The following is a 22691-nucleotide window of genomic DNA, read 5'->3' as shown; positions in this document are numbered from 1 at the left end:
CGGAGTGGGCAGGTAGGAACTTGGTTCAACCAATCCGGGAACTTACATGTTTGGGAGGGGCGCACCTCTGGTTGGCTGCTAGCTCGTGATCACGTGACGCACTTCGACCAATCCGAGAGCATACATGTTTGGGAGGGGCAATGCACGACAGACAAATAATCCCTGGTGGGCAGTGTGGAACTGTTGTTCCTACCTCTAAAAGGTTACCCCTTCATCCACCCTCAAGTTCTGCCGGGAAAGGTGAAACTTACCCAGGGGTTCTTCAGGGGTCCGGGATCCCAGTGAAGAGGACAGAAAGCCCTACACACAGCTGTGTTTCACCTTTGTTGGGTTTTGTGGCCAGACTAAATTACTCCAAGCACCTCCACACTCGAGGCAAAAGCAGAGAGCACGAACCACACACAGAATATCTTGCCACTTTAATCTTTATTGGTAAGAATGAGAAAAAGGAGTCAACACACGATGGCCACATTGATCGTGCCATAGGATGGACTTGCACAGGCTTCCCCAGATCAACACCATTAAATTCCTACACACCAACGCTAGCAATCTACCACACTTCCAAGAGGTTTACACGTGATCGATGAGCTTCTAGGGCTGTGAAAACAATAAAATGTACACAGAACTACCATTGGCGCAAGACCGTTTGAAAAAAACTAAAACAATCTTAACCTGCGTAAGTGTATTACAAAAGCGTGCGTGAAGTTGGTTCCTTTAATAAGTCCCAATTGTCAGTTATGCCCAAGTCACTCCCAGTGGAAGATTTATCGATGACTGGTCAAAAATGTATCTTCATCACTCCCACATGGGTGACCCGCAAAGGAAATCGAACAATTGCAAAACAAACTCGTTGTGTAAAATGTTCAAGGGTTTGACGATGCATGAGGGATCGTTTGTTGACAACCGGGTCTTCACTAAGAATACGTGCAACTGATAAGACGTAAGTGAAAGTGTTACACCACATTTATATAAACTGAACATTAAAAAAAGGAAGGTAATTAAATTGTTATTTTTTGCAAATGGCATAGAAAACAGATTCTCGGCGATTAAATTTGGTGACTAAACGGAATGTTTTAACACGATTGGCTATGATGATTTTTAGCGACAGGCAATTAGGCATGTCGAGTAATAAAAAAAAAGGTTTTTCGTCATCGTATCAAACACCGGAACGTAAATGAAACAATAGGGTCCCAAAAGAATTGCGACGGTGACCAACTCAAGAAACCAAAATACATTTTTTGCACAATTACATTTTAAGTACTTTTTCAGGATTTTGTTATCGTGTGTGTGAGTTTATCATTTAATTTCCTCTACCGGCCCCCGCCCCCCCCGCTATCACTGCAATGTGGGGGTCTAAACGACAAAATGAAAGGGGTAGGGGGAAGGAGGCAAGGTGGTTGGTGGATGGGTGGGTGATGGGGGGGAGAGACAGCGGCATTTGGGCAGGCTCGTGGTGGCCACGTTTTAAATGGGCTTGCCCTCCAGGGAGATTACAGTAGAGCCTCCCAGCTTCTCGGCCAGAGTTAACCGATCTTGAATGTCGTCCAAGCCGTTCACTTGCCACTCGTGCTTGATGCCTGAAGACACGGGATGGGACGAGAAACACAAAAAGGGGAGAGACGCACGCGCGACGATGAGCAACGGACGCGAATCGTGAAAGCACCCGTATCTGTGTTATTGGTATCGTCAGTTGAGCGATGTTGGCGTAACTGCATAAAATCCGTGGCAAGGATGGTGGTCGTGAATAGGCAACAGTGGGGTTGTCTTGAATGGAATAGGAGATGTGGAAGCAGATGTGAGAATGGTAAGAGGGACGGCATCAAAATGAACAGAAAATGTAATTGCAAATGTCGATCCACTGGTTACAGATAACCTGCCAGGAACACAGCACTTGGGCTGACACAATGAAACAATCAAATAACACATGCCAAGTTGAAAACCCAACTTAGAATTATAAAGAAACACACAATACCCTTTTAAAAAGACCAAGACAACATGTGTGAAAAAAAAAGCAAACTTCTCCATGCTCAAAGCAGCTCAATGAGTGTGGTGTTGTTGGCTGTATCTCTCAATTTGGCTGGCTGCGAGCCACTGGTAAGAATTCCATCTTCATACAGTGGGGACCAATCTATTCATAGGGCGTCGAATGTTGACGGCGTATATTTTATCAAACCCAGAGATGATAATGAGCACTCTTCATTTCTTAAATGGGCACTCCGATGGAGTTTCCACCAACCAAATTTACAGCTGTAAGTTAAAATCCATTAAAATGCCATGCACCTTTCACATGCTTGTTTATTTGTGTGGTTAGACGAGGCTGCATGCCTAAAGCATTGCTGCGCAGACTGTTGTTTTTACGTGAAAATACCAAATGCAAGTATGGCTTAACATGGAAACACTTTCGTCAATATGATGGGGATATCTATCGAGAGGATTTCAGCTTCTTTCATCATAGATTCAAGAGTCAAATGAGAACAAATCCTTGTTAACCGTTTTGTGGAACTAACGCACTATAAATGAAAAAAACTCGCAATCCAAAACACCAAAAATTAACTGTACAAGCCAATTTTGAAAAGACAAAAATGTGTTGTACAGATCCCAAGTGGCTCTAGCCTGAGCTTGTCCGACTGATGTGGCCTAAGGTACTGACATTCCAAATGTCACTCACACTTCATGAACAACTCAATCAGGATATTTCAATGCGTAATGTATATAATGTAGTTATTCAATTAGTGCAAGCCAACGTTTAAAATCCCACTTTCCACCGAAATAAAAAAAAACCTATCTTTTCCACTCTGCTCTTAAGAAACCCTGCTTTAAACATTAGCAAAGACAGTTTTTGTTGATGGGCAGAGGGAAAGCATATCCAGCTTGAGTCGGAGTCACATATGATACACTGTATTTTAAGAATGTATTACACTATGGCAGAAACTCGGCTAATAACCTCAAGTGCCAAATAACGATCTGCTGACAAGTACCGCCCTAAGTAGTGTGACGTCACATTGCATTCCAGAACCACCAAATCAGAGTTCTCAAGACCCCAGCCAGAGGGCTTTCAGAAGTGTTAGTGATTTCCTGCTGAAATGGAGTAATCAGGCAGGGAACTCATCTCCTGTTACAACAGAGCCAATGCTGGAAATTCCGCATTTCTACGGGAGAAAAAAGTTTGACCCAAAAAGTACAACTGCACTTATTTCATCCACGCCGGAGCAATGATGTGTCGAGTCAAACCCCAACCAGGATTGGATTGTCATTCGCAACCTGGCGGCCGGCTAGAAGCTTTTGAGGACTTCAACAATTCCATTACATCTTCCCAATTCCACGTCTCCCACACTGGAGGAGACGCAGAACACGCGCCATCACGATGCACCACGCAGTGCTCAGCAGAATGCAGCCCGAATTGAGGCCAGTTGAGCTCCATTCACATGCAAAGTTAGAACTCATTCGTGTGCAAATTTGGAGACGAAGAAAAGTGGTCTTGCGACTGCTGATCCTTGTGGACAAAATCAAGTCCTTCCAGAGGCCAAATCTCCCCACTCTAACACGAGTGAGACTTTTAAAAAACACGTTACGAGTGCAATTTAAACGCTGGGCTGAACTCAACAGTTAGGAATGCTCCAAATAAGAAATTTGGCTCAATACGAAAGATCTACTGGAACTATGGTATCAGGTTGGAGTAGAAGCTGACTAGTAAGTCTTAAATAAGGAAAGGAATTCATCGGTGGTAATAGAGGACAGAAGCCAACAGATGGGAGACTAACGAGACACATCATACATGCAAACAAGACGACATCGGAGGCGAAAAATACAGTTAAGCCTGAGGAGAGATGCAAATAAGAGGGCAGGTGGAGTGGATAGAGAAATGTGGCCAAGGGATATACATGTGGAGAGTTTGAGAGACAGGCAAGCGAAAAGATGGAATCGTTAAACAGGAGAAAAACACAATTGATGAGATATGTGCAGGTAAGGAGAGGCAGATAGGCTAGCTAGTCAGACAGACATTATGGAGGTGCGCATGCGGAGACCAACCCAACAGCGTTAACTGTGCAACGACCCTCACGGGGAATGTCACGTGACCACTGTGCCCAGCGTGAAATTAAATGACATGCTAATGTGGCTCTTTCACATGCAGACGTGTGAAATACTGGACAGAGCTAAAACTGAAGCGATCCCCCACTGATTAAATGGTTTTGTTTAATATCAACCGCAAATAATTATAGATCTGGATATCAACCAGAACCAATTACAACACCCTACCTCAGAGCTAGGAGACAACGTCTGGATTGTTTGTACGCCTGCTGGTAAATTAACAGACCAGGAGAAAGCGTCGAGCAGACTATGAAAAAATCGCGGTGAAAAAAGGCAAAACAAAGCCATTGCTTTGGGTGTGCGCTGGTAAATTTCAGTAATATTCTACAAAGAGTGCCTATGCAAGGAACCATTTCAGACGGCCTCAGGCTTCCCGACCGCAATTCGAAAATCAAAAAACACAGCTGGGTACGTAGGCAGCTTATTTTGAATCGGCGCGTTTTGTTTGCAGGAAGCCAGGGGAGAGATTTGATGGGATGCCTGCGGAATAGGTCCCCCGATGGCAAGACAATTCAGGCGACACATTTTTATAATGTATCAAACAGAAAACCTCACGTAGCTTAGGTCATGGGAAGAATGCAAAAATAACCTAATTGTAATTATCAGCGAAACGTCGTACTCAAATTTTAAAATGCTGTTGATTCTCACACCGGTGGGCTAAAGAAGTGAATTATTTTGTCTTTTGAAAAACGTGACATTTTTTACTGTTTGGCCATGTCGGGTGGTGGAGGGTTACGACACATTTATAAATAACACGATCTGACCCAAAAACCTATATTATGAAAAATAACCTGTCCGAATTTTTTGGTCGAATCGTCAGTTCGTGGTGTTTCTCAGCGATCACAGCTGAAGGCAGAACAGCCAGGATACAAGGGACCTCCCCCCTCTGATGTTGCCCATGCATCGAAAACATCCCGAGCGCAACCAAGGTTGGAGAACTCGCAGGAAAAAAAGGTATGGGAGTTAGACAAGCACAAAACGCCTACAGCAAGACATGACCGTGTCATTCCCAAACAGCCAGAACGGATTTACTTCCTCAGATATCAAACAGCTCGACACGACAAACAGGCATGGCTCCCTAAATGCTGCACTTTTTGAAATATGGCTTTTTTTTTTATGCTGCCAACACACTTGGGCAAGCTTCACGCGCGCAGAACTGTAAAATTCAGAGTCAAGACACGCTGAATGCTTTTATTCACTTGAAAAAAACATACAACCCGGGCACAAAATGCGAGCCTCGTTTGTGTAGTTCCATTTGCTCACCGGGCAAATCAGTAGCAAGACATTCCAGAGCACTGCGGGGCCTTGTTATTTACAGACGAGCTTGTGTTTCAAACACGGCCCATTTTAGGGTAATCCACCGAGCGGTTGCCATGCCATGCCGTCTTTTCTTATTCGGCTCGACGCCGCGACAGGAATGCTCGGTGGTCCCAGCAGAGCCACGACTTAAAAAGAACCCTTCTTGAAAGCACAGCCTGTGCAACAAACTTGAGTCTAACTTTGGCAGTGAAAGGCACATAATGGCCAGCTCTTGTGGCAAGAATGTCCACAGGCTTTAGTGGAATTCCCAGTTTATGATTGCAGACGCACGCAAATGCCCCTCCCTATGCGGTGGCGTGAACTCGTGAAAACCAACAAGGCGGCAGAAAAGATCAGTAGTTAACACCTGGGCTCAAATCTCGATGCCCATATCGGACAGAATAGCCTTCTTAAAGTTTGTCGATGTAACAGGTCTCAGCCCAAGAATGACAAAGGTTAAGGTGCAAAGTTTGCAATTGCTTGCGCATGTCACTGTTAGCAGAGGCCTCCACTAGAGAGCTCTGGAGAGCCCTTCTGAACAGCATGTGGCATACACTTTCACACAGAGGAGGGTGACTACACTTTACTCCACCGCTAGTGACCTGTCAAACGACTGTAAAGCAGACAAAAATCAACTCATCAACACCAGGCAAAGTCATTCCATCTCGAAGGCCTCAATCAAACACTGCGTGGTTCAACGTTATTTCCCTTAGGGTTGCTCCTCAAATGGTGAAGTTGTGCGTGTACTGAGACAATAACACATCTCTAATCTAAAATGTCTTCATTCTCACATTTACAAGTAAACACAAATGGTTATAAGGAGAGAATGTAATGAAATGAAGTATGAGATAAAGAGATTAGATCGATAGAGATAACATCTAAGCTTTAGTAGAAGCCATCTGCAGACTTGGCATGTACGACATTCGTCGGCCAATAAACGTTATCTGTGAAATTTGCTGTTTCACAAGCATCTCCGGAACGTATCACCCGCGAATAACAAGGGAATACGTTACACCATGGAAGGAGGATGGTCTTAGCTAAACCCGAACCACGATATGAATTTGCAAACTTGATGGCAAATGGAGTGCTCTTACCAGTGCCACCCATTCAAATACATGTCAAAATCACATGAAAATAAGAGTGTGGCAATAACTCCATGTGCGTGTAAAGATGGAAATCTATCGTGAAATGGTGGGAGGGGGGGGGGGTTTGACGTCGAAGTAGTTTTGATTTTCATACCGAGAACGTATTAGGCTCGGACGAGGGCAAGATGCCAGTCCTTTCTCTAGGCAACGCATATTATTTATTTCCACATTTCAGTTTCACATTCTTTGTATGCTGAAAAGTATTTATTTTTTTACTCTGACTTTTATAGAAATCAAATGGCGATGGGAATGGTTACACTACAATCCACGCTCATCTCTTTCGGCTAAAGCCTTTTGCATTAACGTATTACTCTTGCAACTATTGTTCTTGCTATGTAACATATGCTTACCAAAAGAACGTGTGTTACTGAAGGGTCTTAACATTACTAAATGTCCCTAGTATTTAAAATTCGTACAAGTCGGAAGTGGACGGATAGATTAGAGGTCAGAGATAGAGCCAGCACCACTTAGATGCTGGATTTAAATCCTCTAGCTGCATAAATTACCCTAAGAGAAATTAGTTACACCCATTTACAACAAACACCCAATCTTTTCCATACAGCTCACACGAGTGCACGCACAACAATTGGAAGCCATTAATATCTGGTCACCATGGATATCCATCTTGGTCAATGCACAATGAAAGTCTGGTGGCGAGTGCAGTTGTCTGCTCATGTACGTTACCTGTAAACTTCTTCTTGATGGCTTCTTTGGAGCTGGCGTAGACCATTTTGCTCTTGAGCGGAGCACCATCAGGAGCCCTGCGGCAGAAATTTAAAAAAAACAACGATGAAAGATCGGTGGGAAATTTTTTTATCAGGAATTGTGATTATCACCATCTTTACCCCCTAAGCCATATATATGCCAGACAAGGTTTTGAAAAATCTAGGCCATTGTAACCTTACTACATTCAACATTTAAGGAAAGCGAGCTCGCTTTTATAACGGGTGCGCATGCACTTTGGGGCTTGATTCCATGCGACTCACGAGATTTCTAGAGACTTTCCTAAATTTAACTCTGGAGCTTAAACTGTTATTTTGAATAAATCTTTGACGATTCCAACAGCAACGCCATACGATTCCATGTTTCAAAGTACTACTTCGGTGACAATTATAGTGGGCTTCAAAGCAACTCAGCCTCAAACAAATGCCTAAGTCCAATAAACATAGCCTCCGTGTTATCTGCATAATGAAATATATGTTTAGCACAAGTCTCCCTCTTCAAGAGATGCCACAGAATATAAATCGCACAAGTGTTAGTTCTTATTTCTTCCCCGGCATCTTACAAGTTTAGTTAAAGGCGATAACTCTAGATTGGCTCATAAGGATAATTAAGTAAATAACTGTAAATGTGTCGTTACGCAATTTAAGTCTTTATTAAACAACTTCAGGAACAAAAAAAACTACCTTTCAGTAACCATGCAAGTCTACTGTATATAAAACAGTCTAAATGCAGTATCAGTAAGCTCCACCCGCTGGTGAAGTCATGTGCATATGCCAATTTTCTGCACAATCGTCATACAAAAAAGCAATCCCTCCTACATTATGTATATTAAGTGTTGCATCTTCAGATAAGAACTGTGGTGCGAGAACAGTTTAACATTCCCATAAGTTCAATGTTAGTTTTACTAATTTCCAACAGATGGCAGCAGTGAGGTAATAGTTTAAAATGGCGGCTGGCAGATACGAGTGAGGCAGAGGATCAGCCAGTGAATTCCTTTCACTGCAAGTGATCGACAATTGACATTCACCATAGTGCGATAGGTTTTGTGTATATATGGTGAACTGTGTTGATGCGAGCGCTACACAAGTGAACTAAGTAAAATAGCATCACATTATATTTTTTAAAGACAAGATTTGTGTTAAGGGTGGCCTCCAAGGCTGTGGCTGTAGTCAAACAAAGGTAAAGATAAATGAAATACTTAATTCGGCCATTCACGTCGTCGGCCCAATTCGACTTTGACCTAAGGAGAGGCGGGCGCGCGACCATCAACGTAGCGCAATATATGCACATTGTGAATACAACCATGGACTATCCCTCCATCCCTACAATGCCACCACCAGACCTCAAAAGCAAACCCAAAGACGACAGTGTTAACAGAGTAGCTAGCATCTTCCCACCTTAATGCTTGCAGTCGCTCTTAAGGACAAAACTGACGAGGACGGTTTGCTGGGCCTCGAACGCAATACGCTAAACAGGACTAAGTCACGGCTAATAAGTAGTCAAGCGCACACCCATTAGTGTCAGTGTGGCGTTGTCAACAAATACTGCCAAGCAGTAAAATTATGACTCAAAAAAGTGGCGACAGGACAACCTTGCACCAATGTGTCCACCTGAAATGACTCCAAAGTCTTCTGCCTCGCAATAAAGGGTCACAGTACTTAAAATAATTTCTTGTCTAATGCCGCAGAAGCATAACCAATGGCAACAGGATGCACATGCATCCACCCCAGTTGAGCTAGTGTGCGGAAAAGCAGCCCTTTTATTATTACTATGCCCTCCGACTAAGGATTAGGTTTCACGTTTTCCACGTGTGAGTCATACAACTGTGTCCCGAGCAGTCTTTTCAGCAACATTACAATGGACGGCTAAGCTGACAGCAGTCTCGGGTAGCGTTACAGAAAGGCGCTAACGACAGCAAGACCCCAGCCTTGAGATAAATGTACATCCCCCATCCGAGAGCGGAAACAGCCCCAGTGTGTTCAGCTCAAATGTGCCCGCTGCAACTACATCCCGACTGTCACCCAAACACTACAATGTAGATTATACACCTGGGATGGATACCTTGCGGTTAATGATGGCACAAGTAAAATTTGAATCTGAAAATACACCAGGGTGTTATAAGTCTTCAAGAAAATCAATGACAGATAATTGTACACTAAGAAACTATGGATGAATCACCACAATGATTAAGACCAACTCAGGATTAACACTCATGCACTTGATGGCGAGTAAGAATCTATTTTTAACTCACATCTGTTGTCTGATTTCTTTAAAATAAACCCTGAAGTCACCATTGATTTTGCACTTACCACAATGGCAGTTAATTGATTCTTGAATTAGATTCGGACTGTTAATCGTGACAATAAGTTGAAAAAAATGAAAAACGCCAGGGATAAAATTGTTATATGCAGTTTCTAATCCATGCCGTCATCCTGGTCTTCTTTAAAAAAATCTTGTGGTACACTGATCCCTTAGTTATTACTAAGAGACCAGTGGACCACAACATTTGGGAAGACAAGCACAAAGCAATGATAATACAAAGTAAACTGTAGACTAAAAGCCAGGGCAGTGGTAAAAAAAACCTTTGATGAAACGAGGACCGAGGAAACAATCTAGGACCGAGACAAACGAGTGAACCACACAAGACGACCAACAGGGCAAAGACAATAACGAGAGAAAATTAAAACACAATTTGTCGGGTTTGAAATAACAGGACAGACAATCACCAATGACTAGGGTAGAGCCATTGGGGAGGTACAAAAGAACCAGGACACATCGGAATCTCTGAAAATACTGGAAGAGGGGAGAACGACTAAATGTGCCACTCAAGACAATGAATTAACAGATTTCACAGGACAGGTACCTCAAAAAATAGAGTAATCATGAGAAAACCATTACAGGTTGTAACTCTGCACATCTTCTTCTTTTATATGGCTAAATGTAGATCAACAACTACAATCTCACATTCAGGCGGCAGTTAAGCCAGACAACCACCTCAGGAGCAGAGGAGCCAATCTCAGTAATACACTGCCCCGTGAGAGAGAAAGCAAGAACAATAAAGGGCAAAGCCCAATCAGGGACTAACCAAAAGATGAAAACCAGGTCCTCCTTCTTGGTCTCGCGCGTCTCGTAGGTGGCATCGTAGAGCGCGTAGCGGCAGTCATCCTTGGGCAGCAGCTTGACGAAGGTGTCGTAGGGGTCCTTCACAGTCTCGCCAACGTCACCCACCAGGATCTCCTTGCCTTCCTCGGCGATAATGTTCCGCATGTCCGGGCTGATGCAGAAGAGCACCGCCTTCTTCCTCTTCTTAACCTCCTCGGGTGTCGACGACTTGCGCACCTTCATGTTGTTAAAGATCTGGACGACGTCGTCGGATACAAGCACTCCCGAAGCCTGCAAGAAATTGTCATATAGCCACAGGTTAATCCATTGCTAGATTTAGGCCTCCCCCTCAACCTACCGCCACCTCTCACAAACCTGCGATCTAATAATACACCTAGCGGCTGCACACAAACTGATTACATTGCTCCATCTCTTCGGGAGATGACCTCTCAGAAGCACCCATTCCAAGTTCCCACTCCCATTATCATTTTCCTTGAGGAGCAAAACAAATCGACTAAGTGCAAAAAGAATACCGCATGAAATAAATTGTTCTCAAAAGACTCCACTGTTGAAATTCCAACCCTGGGATTATTAGTGTGTCATCTACTGCCATATGGAAATCCAAAGACTATGCACAGCTCTTTAAAGGGCATGATTTTGAAAACTGTCAGTGGTTAGCAAAATTGTGAAGATTTGCTTCGATGTTATTTATGAATGCTGGTTGTAGAGGCCTCTTTTCAAGCGCGTTTGTCTTTCACAATTTGAGAAAAAAGGCATTTTTTTACTTCGTCCGACAATGCAAATTTATTGCTTACATTCTTCGTGTGCATTTTTTCCACCATCTCAAACGTGCCATCGGCATACGGGCAGCGTAAAGCATTTCCCCATTCTCCTCCAGACAGCAGCACAATGCGCCACTGTGGAACGGCCCAGAAATTAGACCTTTACGTCACTCTTTCCACACTTCTGCTGACATTAGTAGAGTTTGGCTTGTCTGACAAAGCAGACCTTACAGCTAGGCCTAAGAATTGCACGCAAAATCAAAAAGATACTCATGTGTAGGTCAGTTTACAGGGGTAGAGAACATCGACTCGCTATGCTTGGGAAGTGCTCAGTTTTCAGTAAGGCGTCTGGAAAATGAACCCAGAGTTTCAAGTTTGATCAGATACTCAAGACAATAGCATTGTCCCCAGTGCCACCTGGTACAGAGAATGAAAAATCCATGGAGTATGAACACAATTTTCATTAACACGCTCTTAGTGTGGGGGAGGGAGGCACTTTGCACCACCCACACCACATTATTATTATAACCGTCAGTAGGGTAGCTACAAAAGAGACGTCCCTCAATGTGGACATTGCACTCCATATACAAGAGGGCCATGCCACCCAGCCCTCGAAGCAAGTCAAAAATAACGTTTTGCAGTAAAACAACCCACCGAGCAAGAAATGCTTTGCATCACTCTGCACAACCATGGAGGCTGTAAATAGTTTGCCGACAAAGCTCAGCAACACAAGGCCAACCTGCTTGAGGATACGGGTAGTCAACACTTCCTTAGACAATGTGGCGGCTTAAGGTAACGGCTAAAAGTGTTGCATTTTTTTCCCCTTCCTTAAAATCAATAGCAAATAAACATGCGTTACACGTTCTCGGCCAGTTCTCAGCAGCTCAGCAGTGCGAAACACGACGAGTGCACATGCCTTAAGACACCATCTGGATGTTGTAAAGCGCCCCGAGACACGCTACGGTACACTCAGGAGCGGGCGTCAACGAGTTCCCCATTAATCCCTGGCTCAAAAAACAACATTGCCTCCAAATTGGGTTACACACATTCCAGTCCATGCCCTCAAAAATGTCACGCATCGGCCATGGAAAGGCGTAAACAGTGCTTAACAATGGCTCAATTCAACAGCAGGCTTCTTCAGACCTCAAGCCATGTCTGTACCAGAGCGCTGAAGCCGGATTGTCAAGACTAGTAGCTTCATTGTTAGAACCTGCCTCAACTGAGATTAAACTGATGATTTCAGTTCGGTCACCATGGGCTGCAAAAAATAGGTATTGTTCTAGTCTGGTTTTACAGTGAGTCTGGTAATAACCAGGCTCTCATCTGGATTCAAGAAAAAATTATCCAAGTCCAGCTCTGTTTTTACAATGTGATCCCTCAATCATCCACACAGCTGGAAAGGGCATACTGTAGTGAAATCGTAAGACCGTCTCCGAAAGCTATAAAAGGCTGTCGTCACTTCTGGGCCATTGAATACTGTGAGGTGTGGCTCTGGCATCTGTCTAAAAAAAAAACTTTAAACGGCCTGCCGAAAAGCAAATAAAGCTGGCACAAACATAAAACATTCTTGAAACCTAGGAACGAAAATGTCCAGTCATACCTCCAAATCAGACATTATCCGTCTACCCTACAGCGTGCTCAAACAGAACTTCCAGTGCAGCCAGTTTAAGTAAACTATATCTGTGTGTCACGTCTAAAAAGCCACCTTCATTAATTGGCCACACCTGCTATAGGAAACGTTGAAACCTCAGATGGTACCACTTAGCTCTTGTGTGTGGAATCGAGGGAAAGTGTGACAAGCGGCTGGTCGACATAAATTCGTAATGCTACGGAGCGAAGTGAACAGCAAAAATATACAGTACAGTGCGTCCTTTTTTAGGACAAGGGGCCCATTCAGTGAATGCAGAAGTAAAATTTGCATTGCAAAGCAAGACTTTTGTCAATTATATTAAACGCTTTTTCCCCCCACATCAAGATGTCAATATTCTAAAGAGGGGACGTGTGTGCCCATGCTACCCTTGCAATTTGTTTTTTGCCCACCAAGCAATCAATGCAGTAATTTCATGAATTAACGATTCAAGGTCGCAAATTGGTCCTGGGATTGGCTTTAACTTATTTTAACCATTTCGTTTGTATTTTATCGATGTTTGTCTCATTTGTATCGTTATTGGCTCCATTTATATAAATGCACTATTAGCATAACATTGAAGGTATGGATCATTAAAGTCATAATCTATAATAAGTGCATCATTCCAGTCTTATGGTCCAGTATGCCCTGTGGGCTTGAGCAGCCTTTCCCTTGGTTTTGAAACGTACAATTCCATCTCGCTATGCATATGAACTCATGAACTTACTTTTTATATCATAAGGCTTACTAATTTTTACAAACCTGCCCCCCTCCTATGATGAAGTACACATCATTGGTGTTTAGGCATTTCATGTTTAAAATATTTCTATTTTACATATTACCTTGGCACGCGTCTATTAACCACTAAGTATTTTCGTCGAGCCACGACAGGCAATTCCATTGTAGCCGAGGCAGGGTTCAATGATTGCGGCTAAATGCCACACAAACCCACCCAGCCCGCGAATTGGAAAACGCCACGGTGGTTGAAGTTACTGCCACCAAGGATACGTAGCATTCCTGCACCGAAGGCAAACCCCATAACTCACAAAATGTCACGTGGGTTTAGTCTGACGCCCACCCAACACAGGCCATTTCAACCACTGCCTCAACAAATTTGCAAATTAATTTTCAAACTCCAAATAAGGAACACTAATTTTTTCTCAAGTACTGCTCATCCAAAGTGCCAGTAAAATATTAAAATGCTTTATCTCTGGTGGAGACCTATCCGTTTAAGGAGAATGCAAACATTACAAAAGCATGTTTGTTTGCATGTTTTACCACAAGCATGTGTGGTTAATGCAGACGTGATGCCTTACAATAGGTATCTAGTGTTTGAACATCTTAACAGCTGCATTATGCTGGAAAGGGTAAAGCCTAATATTTTTCCATCCTATTGTCATTTTAATTAGATATTTATTCAGCCAAGCATAAAACCATTCTTTTAAAAATCCAGTCTTCCAAATTAAATGAATCAGAAAATGGGCTAATTATTAATAATTCAAAATGATACGCTTGAGCCAATAAGGCGACAGAATCACGAGATGTTTTGACAAAATGCCTGGGAAAATAAAGTTACACATGGGAGGTCTTATAAATATTAAATGCAGGTGACTTTCAAATTTGGAATGTGGGTAGACAAACCACAAGAGCACACTTGCGGATAAAGCCAATGGGGTCTTTAATCCCTGAATGACAGAAAAAAAACCCTTCTATTCGGGATAATACTAAATATACGTGTACCAATACAGATTCATCGATGAAAAAAAAAATCACAGAATATGCTCACATTACATGAATGACATATTGCACGTAATATTTGTTTTAAGTTAAACATGTTATTGGTCAATTTGACCCCTGTTGCCAATACATTCACCATAACAGAAAAAAAAAATCAATGGTTGAGCTGAATTGCAACCCCCATTCGTGACAATTTATATAATAGTTACAGGCCTAATGCTGACCAATGGGTCATTCCAAAACATGAAAACTTAATTTTTTTTATGACGTAGGAGAACATCATGGATATGGAGAACTGGCAGATGACAGAAACTAGATTCAGATCAATTTCAGCACTATTTCTATCAACTCTTACATTTCCTCTGAAGTACTCATTCCTATCAGAGGCTTGTATTTTTCAAATTTCATCCTCTAGACCATTCAATTTAGACTGCATACCACCTCTCCTCTTCTTTAGTGGCCATCAAGAGATTGAAAAGTTTAAAGTCCTTACATTTTTATTTATTTAATTAAATCACTTATACGGCATTGACCTCACTCACATTCACCCTTTTCGGCACAATGAAAAACATTTTTGCTGTGTTCTTGGGTTTCAGTGTCTCCTGCACCCTCATACGGGTTTACACACTTGGGGTTGTCTGACGCCACTCAACCATCTCCCAAAAAACATTTCAAATTATATTTCCCCCAGAATGTCTGGTTCACTATGTTGCGTGTACTGTGCATTCAGATGCAATGGCAGGTAAGCACTTAATAACCTTCATCTGCCAATGTTTACTTTCACCACCATGGCAAGAACGCCCTGTGTTATGCTTGTGACACGCACCACATGATAAAATGCCACCATAATAACTAAAAAGCAATCAGGGAGCACAGGAACATTTCACCACAGCAAGGGAAATTTAGCATTGCTTTGAAGGCGTTTTATGGACTCTCAAATGGAAAATCATTGGAAAAATTAAATAAAATAATTGTAAAGGCAATGCCTCGCAGCAGGACCTGTGATGCATTAAGTGTACACAATACACACACCACAAAGCAATTTTAAAACAGCTACACTGCAATGCAGTGGAAATTACTCACGCTAGGATTGTCAGATTGCTATCAGAATCACCATGGACCAATAACCACTGGGCACCTCCACACTGAAATTGTGTATGCGGCAGACTATTTGGCATGAGCCAGGAAAGCTTGAGAGTCTGGGGGTCCCACTGCAGACAATTTTAGGCCAATGCAGTGCATATTTTAAGGGTGGCCAATTTTTCAGAAAATCCAAGCATAAAAGCCACAAAATATCTCTACAAAACGTGCCAACAATTATTTGGCTGCAAGCAATACAACAGCACACGTTTAGAGCATTTACCTGCTATACATTTTCACATAAGCCAATTCGTTGAGCTATCATTTATGGCCAGGTCGCTTCTGAAAAAGAGCTATAGAGCTAAGTGGGCCTTACCTGGTAAAAAAAAAATAGTTAACTGTTAAGTGTAGTGTAGTATCCAAACCCTGCTGCATTAAAGTCAGTCCATCCAACCAACCATCCAATTAATCTGCTTTCCCCTTGCCCATTCCAATAAGAGCACTACTGCATGGAAATTACAGACATTTTCCAGAACAAAGAAATCGCAGGCAGCACAATGCTGTTTTTGTAAATGTCAGGCTGTAATTGCATCGTCGATGCACATGCCAAACTTAACCAGCCGATCCATAATCCATTGCCCGCTCTATAGTACATGCAGATAATGTTTTTCGCTTCTATTTTCCCCAGCTCATCCCCAAGCCTGCCTGGATAAACAGCCCCACCCCCCACATGACTATGCTGCAATGGAAGACGGCGGTGGGAGTTACATAATTATCGAACAAGGGTGCACATCCTCCGAGGCCATTTTGAGGACAAAAAAACGAGTGTAGGAGGGGAGGAGACGGGTGAAGTCGGCAGTACGAACATAACGGGGCCCGCGACAGCGTTTTCCACGCTGTACCGAATGGCATTGTGCATTCGCATGAATAGCACTGTACCTCCCCGAACCCATGGAGATTACGACGATCTGGTCGATGTGTGTTTTTTTCCCTTCCAGGCAACTTCAATGCAAATGTGAAAGCCGGGAAATAAAACAATTAAGGCGCATGTGGAATGTTAGGTTTATAACAAAAAACAGACTTCCATTTATGTTCTACAGCTTGGACTTTGCCAAGTACAGTGCTCAGGAAGGCAACAAAAAATCCCTGCTCAATTCCTGCCTCAGACCCCTTTCCACTTCCACAAATAGCCTGCTCATAAAAGGCATTTTACAAGTGATGGCTTAGCGTTTTCCCCCCTTATTCCTCGGGTCATTTCCCAGGATTGGTAAAGCACTGCATCAGTCCCAATAAAAAGCACACTAATATGGATAAAAGTAGTGTTGGTGTCTTCTAAAAAATATACAACTTAAAATCGCCAGTTATTGGCAAGCTCGTTTTATAACATTTCTCGACTAATGTCACTGTTGGATTCGCCAATGGACAATGAAGCCTTGGTGTTAAAGACTTGTGCACGTCTCATTTATTCACCTGGGCCCTGGATACAGAAGTCGGATTTGTGCTATTAGGCAACGCCCTGTAAAAAAGAAACCCAGGTTCCCTGCACACTATCATTCCGCAGGATGCGTCAGACTTGCAATATTGAGTGCCCTTTCAAGGTGTGGGGGGGACGCAGTCGGTAGGTCCCGCATAAAGACTTGGTGGGCACGAATACTCAAACACACCATAACAGTCGATTTCTATTTAAATTTGAGGTCCCCTGGCTCGGCACAGTTGTATTTAAACTATCCTCATTGAATTGTCCGAGAGCACATTGAACATTAATTAAACCCTCTTTGTAAATGACACCTGGGGGGATATTTAAATGCGAGTTATTTCTGACAGTTGTGTAAATTGTTCAAATGTGGACTTTGTGACACCAAGGCAAAAACTTGCCAATTACAGGAGGGCGTTTAGCATCCATTTTCCAGTATTAAAAATGACATTTCACAAATATCCAGCAATGTCCAGAAGAAATTACCAAATGACTTAAACTGTCCACCCTTTTGAAAGAGGCCCAGTGAAGGCAGCTCTGAACAAAAGGTTTATAGAACTTCAAGTTCAGCCTGAACGCCCATTTTAAAATGTAAATCCATTACATGTGTAATTATAAAACACACACATCATGGATTTCTGCTAAGGGAATAGCCCAAAAAGGGCATGTAAGGGCAGTTGAGCCTCCAGTCGAAATGTAACGTCAGACTGTAAAACTATAAAAACACAAGAGCAAACTGGACCACGTTTTCCAAATACACTTGCTTAAATAAAAAGACTGCGTTTAGTGATTGTACCGTTTCTCAAAAAAACAGCGAGCCCCTTTCAGTTCGCTGACAGACCAACCATTGAACGAAGCCATTCGCTTCAATCTCAAGTACAGGGGAGTTGCTGTTGGCATAATATGATACTGCAGACCATAAAATCAACGGCCACAAACGCAGACATTATTACTCTCCAAGGACCTTGGTACCACGAAGGTATACGATAACATTTAGAATACAAGGGAAATAATACAAGTGGATAACGTCACGGTGAAATGGTTATCACACTGGACTTGCAATCCAGCGGTTGCTGGGTTCGATCTCCGGCCACGACAGTTGAAAACAATGGACAAGTCTCAAAATCCCTTCACCAGTCTATCGTATGAAAGGGGTACACACATCGGTTACATCATCGGCAAGTTGGGTGTGGTGGAGTAAAGTGTGCGGATACAGTACTCGCGCACATCGAGGACATTTGGTTGGTGTGGAAGAGGAGGCAAAACGAGCTCTCTTTGGTGGATGCCCTGCCACGAGTCGTGGGTAAATCACGACATTTCAGGGCTGCACCTTTCCCACGTTTTAAATCTTTCAATGAATCACACATTTGCACGCTCGCCACAGAGGGCATTCGAATGTGGGGTTTCACAGAACAATGTCCAATCAACAGTGGACGTTGTTAAAGCCCCATCCGCGCAAGCTGCACGTTAAAGACCGTGGCAATTACTAAAAGTGAGCTGCCCTGTTTGTGTGCTTTTGTCAGACATTCAAATAAATCATGCATAATTACATAGCTATGAAATAAAAATCTAAGTGGCCTTTTTCTATTCTTGCAGGGAGTGAAAAGCTCCTTTTGTTCAGAGCCAAGGTTTCTCTCCCCCCCCCCCCCCGTTTTTGGCCAAACCACTCCAGGTCATAATTTGCATACACATTATTAGACGGCACACACACAGCCCACCATCAATATATAGATAATAACATGTAATCAGGCACAGCCGATAAATTAAACACGGTAAAAAGGGGGAAGAGAGCTTCGTTGAAAACAAACACGCTCGCACAGTGGAAGCAATGCTCCGTGTGGTACACTATTTAGTTAAACAGCGTCAAATTACACAGCTACTTTGTCGAGACAACGTACAATGGGGAGAAATACAAAACACCTTGTACACACCAAAGCACTGTACTGTTACGTAGAGATGTGTCCCCCAACCCCCCTTGTGGCTGCACTTGCAAAATAGCCTCAGCCAATTTGGGATGTGCGGACCGAATTTATTTAAACCCTTGGTACAGAGAAGGAAATCCGGCGAAGGAAAAGGGCGTTTCAAGGCCTTGCGAGGCAGTTGAGAGAGAATGAGCGACACCCTCCCCCCAGTGAAGATGACTACCCCGTTGGGGTCTGGCGGGCAGCCTTTTAGAATAAAATGGCCTTTGTTTCTAGTCGTATGGCAAGGCCAGTAACTACAGGCGAGGGTGGTAAACCAAGCCCACGCACCTTTATATACAAGCTCAACGAGTACAACGTTAGAGTGGATGAGTTACCCAAATGAAAAGCAGCTAGCGAATTCCTGCGTACAGTCATTTTTCATCTTTTTAAAATAAAACAAAACTCTTGAAAATAGCAGGAGACTCGCGGCATACCAGCAGCAAGACCCAAGAGTTTTACTTCACCCATTAAGGGGCGGGGATAAAACAAAATCCACGTTAAATTGACCGAATCGATATGTAACGTCTGGGAACACATTGTAGGCAGCAAAAATGTTAATTGTTCATAGTAGATTGTCCTGGAGCAAATCATAAGCACTGTACATGGGGAATATAAACAGGTGTAGGAGTAGTCGTGAAGGTGGAAGATTTGGGTAATGGGGGTAGGTTGTTTGTCAATACATAATAAAGTGCTTGCTCATTCTGACATAACGACTTCTGTAAGCGAGAAGTGGTTATACAAAAAAATACGTACACGCGTGAACACCGCATGGAGCAAAATAGCGGCCCTAAAAAAACACCACCACAAAATCTGCAAACCACGCCAACTAAACAGGGTTAAATAAGAATGTAACGTGTAAATAATTTGGTGTCCTCCTTCGATACTCGAGATTGTCACAAAAAGCGCTGCAAGTCGCCCGGAATAAGCCCGGTCAAGTGAAGAGTTTCTCGAAATATTATAATTGGTTTTTTACCCTTTAATCTGGCAACAAAACTGAGACCTTTTTTTACAAGGAGTCATGTTTGCATTGACCAGAATACCTGCAGATTGCATTGACCTGTAGATATTGTGGTCAATGCAAACATGACTCCTTGTAATAAAGGTGCCAGTTTTGTTGCCAGTTAAAAGGGTAAAAAAACAATTATCATATTTTGATACTGGAAAATGAGGTTCCAATGGAGTTTCTCGAAAGCCGAGGTGATGATGTTGCACCTGGGAAAGACGGTGAACAAAACGTTGCCGATGTGGGCTCGTTTGCCCGAGGGGACTGGGGGAGATGGTCTACGCGTCTGGCAGCAGAGGGCAGCGGCAGCAGAAAGCATTGTTGTACTGTAGTTCCTATGTGTACCTCGGGAACGTCTAAACCAGGGGCGGGGAACCTTTTTTTCTGCCAAGAGCCATTTTGATATTTATAACATCATTCGCGGGCCATACAAAATTATCAACTTAAAAAATTAGCCTGTGATATTTGGTCAAACATTTCATTAACTCACCCCTAATGTGATGGCTGGAACTCCTTCTCTTTGGCGAGGCGTGTGTGATGTAAGCTGGTATTGATGATGTTGTTGCTATACGCAACTTCTTTTCCAGGTTTGCTCTTAGATTTATTGAATTTCGAGTCCCACCTGCGGTTGCCTTGGCAGGGCCAGACCAAATTATTTCGTGGGTCTTGTGCAACCCGCGGGGGGCCTGACGTTCCCCACCCCTGTTCTAAACCCTTCACCAAATCAGCACGGATCCCAGCGGTGGGTTGGTGAAGCTTTGGTCGAAAATACCCCGGGCATGGAACTGTTTCTCTAAAGTGGAATGACATCCGAGTGTGGTTTTCTTGTGCGTCTGTGCATATTTGCGATAAGAATTTGAGTTGGGTGGGCGAGGTGGTGGTGGGGACGACTTTGCCCGTGGTATTTCACGGGTAAAATTACCAATTCGTTTAAAATAGTAAATGGTAATTACACCATCTGAATGCGTAACTAAAAATACGTGAGAACGATTCGATGAGAAATACCGAACAAAGGGATAGATACTACAGACCGACAACCATAATTACCGAACTACACCAAAAAAATGTGTTTCGCATGCAACGGTTGCACTTTTTTTTCAACTCAAAACTTAAATATGGGTATAAACGCCGCAAGAAAACCCGTAGATAATGTTTAACAAAGGCTTACATTCAATCGTAATTAGACGAACACGTTTTCTCATCGCACAATGGCAAATATGGCAAGCGCATGCACAAATTCCAATCCGCTGACACGCGATAAGTTAAACCACCCCCCATTACAATTATTTATATAAAAAATAGATACCAAATCAACAATAGCGTTATTATATGTACATTGCTCGACCACACATCTTAAATTGTAGTGGTTTGTGTCACAAACGGGTCCCGTTTCTGTGTAACGCAAGCGACGGAGCCTTAGACAATAGCTGTGGGCAAAACGACGTTTGACTGTACCAACAAATTCTTTCTTTGCGGTAACATTTTTTGTTTTACATTCGAAAAGCCGACATTTAAACAACATGCGATTTATCCATTAGTCATTTTATATATTTAAAAGAAAATCTATTTTTTTATTGTCGCCTCACCGAGGCTGGGTAAAAAAAATAAGAATACACCACTCACCATATTTGCTCGAGCGGTTTTTCTTCACACGTACTTAAAAAAAAATGTGTTATTAAATATCTTCGCTCTATATACTTCGCGTTGTATTAAGTAGTTATATTTTTTCTCTTTCTCTCTCTTACACACAAACAAAAAGCGTCGACTATGACCGCGACCACACAATGACGGAGCGAGCGCGCGCAAGAGACTTTGGGCGTGGGACCAAGACGAACGGTTCAGGCAACTCCCCCCCACCCCACCCTTTATAACGACATCTCTGATTGGCGTAGACACCATCACGTGAGCTCGTTCAACCAATGGGATCGCGTGTTACGTGCCAGACCGGTGGGGGCTCTTTCCGTTGCTCGCGCGTGCCCGGGCTCGCGCGCGCGGTCGTTTTGCGTTTTTTTTGCGCGACGGTGGCAGGCATCTTCCGGAAGAAGGAGAAATCTTCCTATTCCGGAAGACATGTACTTTTCCTCCCCACGTCTCACCACCCACACTACATCTTCCGGAAGATGTCTTCCGGTGTTCCGCTGCCCTCATTGCATCCAAAAAAGGAAGTGCGCTCTGCCGGGAGGGCGTGGCCTGACCACGCGACCGTTAACGTGGAGCTCTGCCAAGGGGGTCGTTAGGAGGGTGGGAGGTGGTCCAACCAACAAGAGCTCCATATTCTTAGGTTTTTTTCGGTAAAGTCACGTAGGTTAAAAAATTTAAATTAATAAAAGTAAAATAAAATAAAAATCACGACGTTTATTAATTTAAATTTTTTACCTACGTGACTTTACCGAAAGAACCTAAGAATATGAATCCTTGCAGTCACGAAAGCTTCAAATCTAGAATCAACAAGAGTGCCTTCCAGAAGGGCCTTTCCGTAAAGTCACGTAGGTAAAACAATCATTTTAAAAATCACGTAATTTTTCTGTCGATGTGGCTTTACCGAAAGAGCCAAAAACTATCTACGTGATCATGGAACCTCCTTTGCCAGTACCAAAATATGAGAATAGGTTTTTCCCCTTTTTTCTGGCAAAAAGTACGCTTTTTGGCATCCTCTGGTCTAACAC

The 22691-nt window shown here is 43.0% G+C and overlaps 1 protein-coding gene across 1 annotated transcript; it reads right to left on the bottom strand.

Moving 5' to 3' along the window:
• Positions 1-407: 407 nt before the first annotated feature.
• On the bottom strand, positions 408-21906 carry LOC144734735 (cofilin-2-like). The gene is made up of 4 exons (XM_078617075.1): positions 21649-21906; positions 10342-10649; positions 7218-7294; positions 408-1577 (listed from the first exon to the last, which is right to left on the bottom strand). Exons 1-4 carry the CDS (start codon positions 21649-21651, stop codon positions 1465-1467), a joined length of 501 nt encoding a protein of 166 aa, XP_078473201.1. The 5' UTR covers positions 21652-21906; the 3' UTR covers positions 408-1464.
• Positions 21907-22691: the final 785 nt, after the last annotated feature.

This window comes from Lampetra planeri, chromosome 52 (genome assembly GCF_965212315.1).
Source record: "Lampetra planeri chromosome 52, kcLamPlan1.2.h2, whole genome shotgun sequence".
In the NCBI taxonomy this organism is placed as follows: domain Eukaryota; kingdom Metazoa; phylum Chordata; class Hyperoartia; order Petromyzontiformes; family Petromyzontidae; genus Lampetra; species Lampetra planeri.
Note: the sequence above shows the minus strand (reverse complement) of the source record. Positions and strands in the feature narration are given on the sequence as shown.

Bases quoted from the DNA above. Each gene is read 5' to 3' on its own strand.
- LOC144734735 (XM_078617075.1), bottom strand. The intron at 7,295-10,341 runs GTTAGTCCCTGA...TTTCTGCCGCAG, and splicing joins GACCTGGTTTTCATCTTTTG to GGCTCCTGATGGTGCTCCGC. The intron at 1,578-7,217 runs GTAACGTACATG...CCGTGTCTTCAG, and splicing joins CATCAAGAAGAAGTTTACAG to GCATCAAGCACGAGTGGCAA.